General features: G+C 40.4%; 1 protein-coding gene across 2 annotated transcripts in view; it reads left to right on the top strand.

Moving 5' to 3' along the window:
• The window catches only part of LOC306867567 (dystroglycan 1-like), a 30636-nt gene extending 21587 nt beyond the window's left edge, over nt 1-9049 (top strand). For both annotated transcript variants that reach the window (XM_079413308.1, XM_079413307.1), the window contains exon 3: nt 5085-9049. In XM_079413308.1, the coding sequence (XP_079269434.1) occupies nt 5085-7367 (2283 nt within the window). In that variant the 3' untranslated portion in view covers nt 7368-9049. The remainder of the gene's footprint in view (nt 1-5084) is intronic.
• The last annotated feature ends 636 nt before the right edge of the window (nt 9050-9685 follow it).

The following is a 9685-nucleotide window of genomic DNA, read 5'->3' on the forward strand; positions in this document are numbered from 1 at the left end:
ATGGATTTTTTTTTTTTTTAATTCACTTTAGCTAATGACAGCCCCCCCCCCCAAAAAAAAAAAATTTAAAATAGCACCCCCTTGTGGCTCCCCTGGGGGTCCTTGGACTGTGATTTAAATGCCTCTGTCTTAAAGTCATAGGAGATTTTCAGGGTTAATAGGGAATTATGTATTGGTAATAGCCTTGGCAAATGACTGTGACGCTTTTACAGATTATAATCTCGTTTGCACTTAATATGTTGATGTTATTTTTTTTATCTGTTAGGGTTAAAGATTATTCTTTTTGGCATGAACTATTGCAGTTGGTCTTCACCGCTTATTCTGTAGTATCTTGAGTCAGTCGAATCCAAAGCCCTCTGTTCACACCACAGACCCATCAGTATGATTTCCACGAAATGCTCGGACCCTCGGATATTCATAAATAACCTACTGTGCAAAAGATCCTTTTGAAGTCACTGACCTACTTCATGCTTTTACATTTCTTGCCTCCATTTCATCAAAAGGAACCAAGGGGATACACTTAAAAGAGAGAAAAGCTAAGCTCATCTTAACATCCCCTTCTCCTGTTTTGAACATAAATAAAAAAAAAAAACACAAAGCTCTAGTCTTAAATGTCAAAGCCAATTGACGATTGCTCAATCATTTTGAGATATGGAGGTAGATGTTGAAGTCGCTGCTAATGTCGATTCTGTTTAAACGTCTCTCTCCCTTGTCCTTTAATTTCTCTGAATTCCTCTCCTCCTGCTCTTTCACACTCGTCCGTGACGGCGGGATTCTTCGTCTTCTCTCCAGCCCCTCCCTTTTTCAGCACAAAGACTGGCACTGAAACCTAATTAGCCTCAGCAGTGAGGCAGTGGAAAAGTTGTATTCCTGCAGCTGATAATAAAATGGCTTTGGAAATATGAGTCACTGTATGTCGAAGGGGAGACGTATGTAACTCAAGATCGCTCCGTTTGGGTCTCGTGGATGCATATTTGCCTTTATTTGTTATGATACTGTCTGCATAGCAACCAGCTTTTGCGGTGCCGGTATCATCGCAGGCTAGAATTACTCTGCCGCACCACTGGCCTTTCTTTCAGCAGTCTTATGCAGCCTTTCGTTTTCAGAAACGAGGTCCTGTAATTCCTCATTTTAGGTGGGTTTGAAAACAAAGGGAACAGAACACAGCCCTTGGCATGTGTGAATGAATCAACGTTACGGTTCCTGCTATGTCCGCTAGAGGGCAGTTAGGGGTTGACTGGTTAAGTGTCCTTGACTGTTCTCCTTGTGATTGTTTCAGGAAATGGAGCTCTGTGGATTTACACCATAAATAAGCCCCTCTTTTAGCATTCATCCCTCTTTCTTCAGGCTCCTTATTTTGCAGATGTCCCATCAAATAGGTCCTATGTTGAATTCAAATGTCGAGTTACCGCATACACCCATCTCCACCTGTCCGCCACGAATGACAAGGCCAGAAGAGCTGTGATTTTTGCTCTTTCATAATCTACGATAAAGAATACTGCTTGCCATTCATGAGTTTTATCTTCACTGCATTTTTATTTTCCTCTGCGCGTTAAGGTTTTCTCCTTTGTTCATGCTTGTTTTGCAGGTTGGATCAAAAGCTGACATTCCCTCCTCACCGAATAGCAATTTAAAGTTTTATTCTAAACAAACAGCCGCTCTCCCGGTGAGCCTTTATTCTGTTTCCTTTTCTTTCCCTGTCTAAAAAAGAATGTGATAACTTTAATTTACCCAGATGAGGAAATGGACTGCCATTGGCCACTTGAAGCCTGTTTTGATTTCTGCTAGACAGCCGCACATTTTGTAAATCCCTCTCTCAAGTGACCTGAACACACCCCACATTTCATTTGTAATTTTCGGCATAAAAATGGGTCATGTTCTACAGTCTGCTGAAAAAGGCCTGCCGTTTTCCTTAGGTAAGTGTGGGTTGTTTTCAAAGATCACTCTGTCGTCATTCTGTCTCGAAATTAGAAGTGCAAATACTTCGTTCCTCAAAATGTGATGGGCCTTTATTTAAAGAAGCATGTGCAAATGTATTCAGAGACCGAGATGAGTGGAGTTGCATGCATTTTTAACCAAAGTAAATGGTTTAGTCATTTCTTGTAAATATCTGCTTGGCCAAACTAAAGGGCTCTCCCTCTTCAAATTTTCCCCACCCTTTGTCTCCATTTCTCTCTCTAATATCACAAAGACATGCCTGAGCCTACTCCTTCAGAACTATGAATCTTATCTTTTCAGCTGTCTTCATATCCCAACAATGGAATCTTTTCTTCCTGCAGACTCCCCCGTAAGCGTGCCCTAACAATGGGTGGCTTTATTCGACCCACAACGAAGGGAGTTTCGATTTATCTGTGTAATTCCTTCATTTCAGTGGGGAAAAGTTTATTCTTCTCATCAGGCCTTTTTAGATTTTGCTGTTACAACCCTATCACAGAGGTCCATCAAAATAAAAAAAAAGGTAATTGCGACTATCTCACAATTCTAACTTTTTTTTTTTTGACAAACTCACAATTCGGACGAAATGTGAGAGATAAACTCACAATTGCGAGACATAAAGTCTGATATGAAAAAGACTGTTACTCTGAATTGCGAGTTTCTCATAACATATGTCGCCCCCCCCCCCAAAAAATAAAAATAAATAAAACTGGACTTTAACTTGCAATTGCGAGTTTATATCTCAATTTGTGGGGGAAAAAAGTCAGAATTGTGAAAGTCGCAAAACAATTATTATTTGTTTTCCATTCAGTGGCAGAAACGGGCTTTCATAATTTCCTTGGTTTCGTGATATGGAGAAGGATTTTTTTATTTTTTTTTGCGGTGGGGGTCAGGTTTTCTACATGTGCCATTCAGAAGCATCCCGACAGGCTTGCCGCAGCAACTGAAATATGAAAGAAAAAACAACTCACTAATATTCTTGTTTCTGCCTTTCCTTGCTTTCTTCACTTAAGTCAAGAGAAACATGCCTTTGGCAGAAGTTATACTGTCTTTAGTGTGGGTTGCATGAATCATCACTATGGAAACTATGCGGTTCCCTGAATGTGTGTGTGTGGCTGTGTGTTCTGCCACTGATGCTCTAGTTTCAGAAGGCAGCATTGAAGACTTGCCTTAACCTTCCGTTTTGTTCTAAAGCACGGTCTGAAGAGGCACACGAAAGTAGACGCATGCCATCTGTGCCATATGTTTAATTGCAGGGATGGTATCAGTTTGACTATAAACAGAATATGTAAGGTAATTTTTGCCAATGCTGTATATGTATTAGCTGTAGTTATTACAGATGAGGTGATAAATTCTGTAATTGATAGCTATGGCCCATTTCTGTGAAATTTTTTTTAAATTTTTTAAATTTATTTTTTTTTTAAAGGAGGAATTCACCCGTATGTATGTATGTTTTTCATTTATTACTCTGTCATTCCAGATCGGTTTGACTTTCTTTCATTTGTGGAGCACAAAAAGACATGTTTAGCAGAATGTTCACGCTGCACTTTTCCCTGCAATATAAATTAATCGAGATGGATATCAGGACAGGAAAAGAGCACCGTAAAAGCACATCATTTGGTCACAATTTTTTATTTATTTATTTGATACAACATTTGATTAGTCAATGCATGCTGATGAACTCTTATCATAGTTTATAGTTATATGGTAACGGAAGTGTTCAACATTCAACCCGTTCTTTTTAATCCGTATTATTTGTGATTTGTTTTTTTTTTGTTTTTTTTGAACAGGATTTCCTTTTTTTGCTTTCATTTTCAAATTCATGATCTTGGTGTCACGCTTTACAAGAAAAGATAATTGTCTCTTTCACTTTTTAAGACTAAAACAAAAGATGGATTCATTTTTTATTGTTGTGCTTTTGAATAACACAGTAGGTTACAATGACAAACTAGCTTACATAATATTTATTAACAAAAACGAATAAGACGAGGCACGGCATAGGATACATCACATGCTGTATTATATACCGACTAATAAATTACAGAATGTTTAGCAAACACTGAGGAATCAAATAATAAAAATATAAAAAAATTAAGGAAAGCTTCCATAGCATAACGTGAGGTAAACAGCAAAGATAAGCTTTTCAAAATAAAAAAAAGTTAAATTAAACTGGCTGTCGCTGACAGGACTTGCATGTTTTGTGCGACCACATACATTTTTTACTTGCACACTCTCAAAAAATGGTCGCAGTCTAGAGCCCTGTTGAAGCAAAAGAAATTTGAGAGCTTCGGCTGTGTAAATAACAATTGTCATTTTGCATCCGCTTAAAATACCTCTGGTCTGTGCAAGTCACGTACCATTTGAAGTGAAGCAGTGTTGATGTTTCAAACACACTATAAATCAACAAGACTATAGATCAGCCTATAATTAGGCTCCCACCTGAATTATTAATGTCTCTCTAAGCGATCAAATAGGTTCACAATCAAGCTTGCATACATGCTCTGACTGGTTGATGGGAACATTCAAAAGCAAGATTGCAAAAGGCAGAGGGGTGTGGTGCTGGTGGATTTTTGTGTCTAAACCTTTTGAAGGCTGTCAAGTGAAATAAAAAGCCCAGCTGCTGATGCCCTCACTCCCTGTGCACTGATTTGAGTTTTAATGACCAACCCATGAGCCACTGGCTCTACATAATGTATAAACCCAGGATTCATTAACAAATCAAATTAAGGGGCTGAAAGCAAAGGATGCATTTTTGTATTTGCAAAGAGGCTTGTTTGTGTTAATGGATCATCTCAATGCCATTGATTCATTATTGGTTATTTTTGACTGAGCGCTCATTGAACGGCTCTCCAGCTGGTGGAGTATCTCATGCCGCAGGGAGCTCTATGCCACTCTGAGAGAACTCATTCATTATAGTGTTTACTCCTCCTGTCTTACTGAATTTCAAGATACTGACTTTGTGCTCGTCAAAGACCGCTTGATTCATGTGATTGGATATTAGTCACATTATAAAGTGGGGTTTACTTTCAGGTTTTAGTCTTTGACTTGGCAGTGCATATCTGGCATCACTGTAAGCTCATTTGTCTTGTTACATTTCAGATGCAAGTCATTCAGTTGTGGTAATTGTTATTTCTCCTCCTGTTTTACAGATCACAGAAGCAAGCAAGGATATGCTCCCAGCATGGTTGCATTGGGATGCAGAGAGTGGCACACTTCAAGGCCTTCCTCTAGAGACAGACAAGGGTGTTCACTACATATCTGTTTCTGTTTCCAATGAGAGCCAAGTCTCCCAAAGCCCAGATGTGTTCTCCATTGAGGTGCACCCAGAGGAGCATGCTGATACGGACCCTTTTCAGCTTGCAATTCAACAGTCAGCCAGCAATGATGTCCAACCTTTCATCTGTGGCAGTGAGGAGCCTGTTACTGTGCTTACCGTCATTCTGGATGCTGACCTCACAAAAATGAGCTCAAAGCAGAGGGTGGAACTACTTGCTAACATGAAGAAGTTTTCTGGCATGGGGCTTCAGCACATGAAGATTTTGCCTGTTGTCAACAACCGTTTGTTTGACATGTCTGCTTTCATGGCAGGACCGGGAAATGCCAAGAAGGTGGTTGAAAATGGGGCCCTTTTGTCCTGGAAACTTGGCTGCAGTCTGGATCAAAGCAGCATTCCTGATATCAGTAGTGTTCAGGTTCCAGCAAAAGAGGGAACCATGTCCGCACAGTTGGGATATCCGGTCGTTGGGTGGCATATCGCTAACAAAAAGCCCCATGTGCCCAAAAGGGTGCGAAGGCAGCTCAACAACACCCCCACTCCCATTCCCTCATTACTCCCCCCAACAACTTACCCTGAGCCCCTCACCCGTATAGTTCCCACACCAACTTCTCCTTCTATTGCTCCTACCTCAGACAGTTCTGCCCCACCTGTTCGTGATCTTGTGCCACTTCCTGTGAAACCTACCATTCGAAACAGAGATCCCAGTGCCTACACTCCAACCTTAGGCCCCCCTCAGCCAACACGATTAATGGAAACCACCAGCACAATCGTCATCCAGCCCACCATAACCAGGCCTGTGTTTGTTGGGGCCTCTGTGACTCCAGCAACACCCACCACCAGGAAACCGACAAAAAGACCTGGAAAGAAACCCAAGACCACTCCGATACCAAGAGAACCCAAGACCACCACAACCAAGCCACCCAGGCGCACAACACCCCCTGTTATTCCAATTGAAGGCAATATAAAGCCCCAGCTGCGAAACCCAATCGATCAGGTGAATGCCTACGTTGGCACCTACTTTGAGGTGAAGGTTCCATCTGATACGTTTTTCGACAAAGAGGATGGAACTACCGATAAGTTGAGACTCACCTTGCGCAAGGGCAATGATGTGGTTGGAGATGATTCCTGGATACAATTCAATAGCACAAGCCAGTTGCTCTATGGATTACCAGACCAGGAGCATGAAGGAAAACATGAGTATTTCATGCAGGCAACTGACAAAGGAGGTCTCTATGCAATAGATGCCTTTGAGGTTTGTGTCAATCGATGGGGAAACAGTGTTAAGTCACCGGTGTTGTTTACTGCTGTGTTTGAAGGGGATGCACGTACAGTCACCAATGACATTCACAAGAAGATCCTTCTCGTCAAGAAACTGGCCCAGTCTTTCGGTGATCGCAACAGTAGCACCGTTACACTGAAGAACATCATGAAGGGCTCTATCATAGTGGAATGGACAAACAACAGCCTTCAGCAAAACCCCTGCCCAAAAGAGCAAATACAGCAGCTGAGCAGAAGAATCTCTAATAATGAGGGTAGACCCTCACCACAATTCATGCATGTTATGGAACCAGATTTCAAGGCCTTAAATATCACTGTCAGAGGCACAGCAAGCTGTCGCAACTACATGTTTGTCCCGTTAGGTGAGATCCCAGATCCGACCACATCTCCTGTTACGCCCGCTGTGGGCGCGGGAAGACAGAGCAATGATGATGTGTATCTTCACACCGTCATACCGGCAGTGGTGGTTGCAGCAATTTTGCTGATAGCTGGAATCATTGCCATGATTTGCTATCGCAAGAAGCGCAAGGGCAAGCTGACCATCGAAGACCAAGCAACTTTCATCAAGAAAGGAGTGCCCATTATTTTTGCAGATGAGCTTGATGACTCTAAGCCGCCCCCATCTTCCAGCATGCCCCTTATCCTTCAAGAGGAAAAGCCTCCGCTTCCTCCACCAGAGTATCCCAACATGGCTAGTCCAGAGACAACACCTCTGAACCAGGACCTTTTGGGAGAGTACACACCTCTACACGATGAGGATCCTAATGCCCCTCCGTACCAGCCACCACCACCCTTCTCTACACCAATGGAGGGGAAAGGATCCCGCCCCAAGAACATGACCCCGTACAGATCTCCACCCCCTTACGTGCCACCCTAATGTTTGCCGAAACCTCCGGAGCAGGAGGATGGGGAACTTTTGTAGTTCCACACCAGTGTGTTGTTTCTTTGCATTATGGGATTTTTAGAAGGGGGGTGCTGCAAATTTGGGGTTTGAATGTGATGGGATGGGATGATTTTGTTAAACTGGACTCTTAAGGAGATGTGGGAGGGTGGGGCAATTGGAAAGTCTGCAAAGGACAGCAAAAACAACCTCAGCCTCTGACTACTCTGGTTATTGCCAAACTTTCGGGGATGTACCCTCCAGTCCTGGCGCTTTTGTGTCTAGATGGGCTTTTTTGACTAATTATTGGTTTTGTTTTGATTTTGATTTTCTTTGTTTTTTTGTTTCACATTTTTCTGACTCAGAATCAAAACTCCTTGCCTAAAAGCACTCTTTCTATCTTCTGAATTTGTTAATCTTGAATAAAATAAGCGGACAATAAAGCTGACTGCAGGTGCAAAAGGTTTCATAGAGAAATTGAATAACAGTAGGGGAATAAATGAATGGCCTTGAGGGACTTGGACAGCCATGCAGACAGTTCCGTGGAATGTCGAGTCATTATGGTTTTGCCTTTTAACACAAGATTAAACTGTTTTTATTGTTCTTCACATGTCTAGTTAAATCACTACAAGAAGAGGTAGCCAAAACGAAAGATTTGTTTAATCCACTGTATATTTGAAAGTTATGCTAGATCATCTTTCAGTTTTATTATACATTTTATTACATTTTTTTAATTTTTTTTTAAGTATTACACTGAGAGAAACACTATTTTCCACCCTTCAAAAATGCTAAAATCATTAAAATTACTAAGTGAACCTGTCACAGTATGTGTTCTGACTTGAGATTTGTGCTATATAGTTTCTTGCCAGCCATGTGAAACTTTTGGAGGTGGTAATCTCATGAGTGAGTAGTCTATGCAGATTCTGCCTTTGACCTGACAAGCCGGAGCCCGGTATTGATCTCACTTAATCATATTTCCCATAGGCCATGAAGAAATCTTGTGATTTAATTGGTTGTACAGGTTGACTGGGTCTTTGCATCCTTAATTCTCTCATAAGACAGCAGGAACCATGTTCAGCACCCTCAAGTCAAAACCACCAATATACTGTTTCACCAGTTAGAGTCGAGCTACTGACGGATTGCTCAATTTCAAAGACTTTGATTTAATCAGAATAAGTTTGGGTTTCAAATGATTTGTAGTTTCTTTGTTTCTTCCTTTTTCTTTTCTATTTTTTTTTTTTTTCTTTATTTTTTATATATATACATATATTTCAGTGATGATTATGGAGTATATGCCTTGGATCCACTCAAAATAATTCAAAATAAAGACTGAAGATTTTGATAATGGTGACCCATCCTCTACACAACGGTATTGTTTATTAAATGTCATGTCATAATTATATATTTGCAGTTGAATGCCATATTTTGCCTTGGTGGTATCGCAGCAAGTGTCTTCTGTACATAATAATCTGCCTGTGGATATAACTGTATAGTCCAAACGTGTGTAAATCAGATATGGTTGAAAAAAAAAAAAGGAAATGTAGAAAAAAAAAAATATTACCATTTGTTTTAGATGAGGGGTGATTATTTTTTATATATAGTGATGGTTATTAAAAAAAAATCCTTGAGCAAGACCTGGAATAGGAGTGAAAAGAACTGATTTAATTTACAAAATCATCAGAACTAGAAAAGAGAGAGGAAAAAAAAAGTGATCAAATCACAATCTAATTTTTTACAAAGTTTTTGATACAGCCTCAAATTGTTTATTAAGAACAATAAATATATAGTGTATTGCAATTTGTAAAACTTTAGTCTTGGTAATCGATTCAGTAGCTTTTCCTCATGGGTTTTTTTCTTAGGTGGTTTTCTTTAAGTTTGCTTTAAGCTTACAAAATAGAAATGGCGGACTGTGTTGTCGGGGAAAATGTCCTATGTAATAGTATTTTATTTTTTTCTGATTTGTGTTTTACGCTCATTTGGTTTGAGGTTTGAATTCAAAAGTGACATTTGCAATAATAAAGGTGTGGTGTGGTCACGGCTGGTCAGTATGAGTAGTGTGCAAGATCTCTGTGACGCAGTACCTCCTCAAGTCTCACAATCCCAGAATTGTTTTGCCACGTAGGAGGTTATGCATGGATGTATTTTTGGGTGCGAACGTAACTTGTTTGTAATGCTTCCATTTAGCCAAAATCCAAAGTTTGATTTGATGTTTCATTTATACGTACCAACAGGTTGAAGATGGAAATGTTGCAGGTAAAGGTGCAGTAGGATTGAGTTACAAAAACATTGCTCGTGCACTTCATCATGGTATGGCA

Source organism: Barbus barbus, assembly GCF_936440315.1.
Source record: "Barbus barbus genome assembly, chromosome: 49".
Classification (NCBI taxonomy): domain Eukaryota; kingdom Metazoa; phylum Chordata; class Actinopteri; order Cypriniformes; family Cyprinidae; genus Barbus; species Barbus barbus.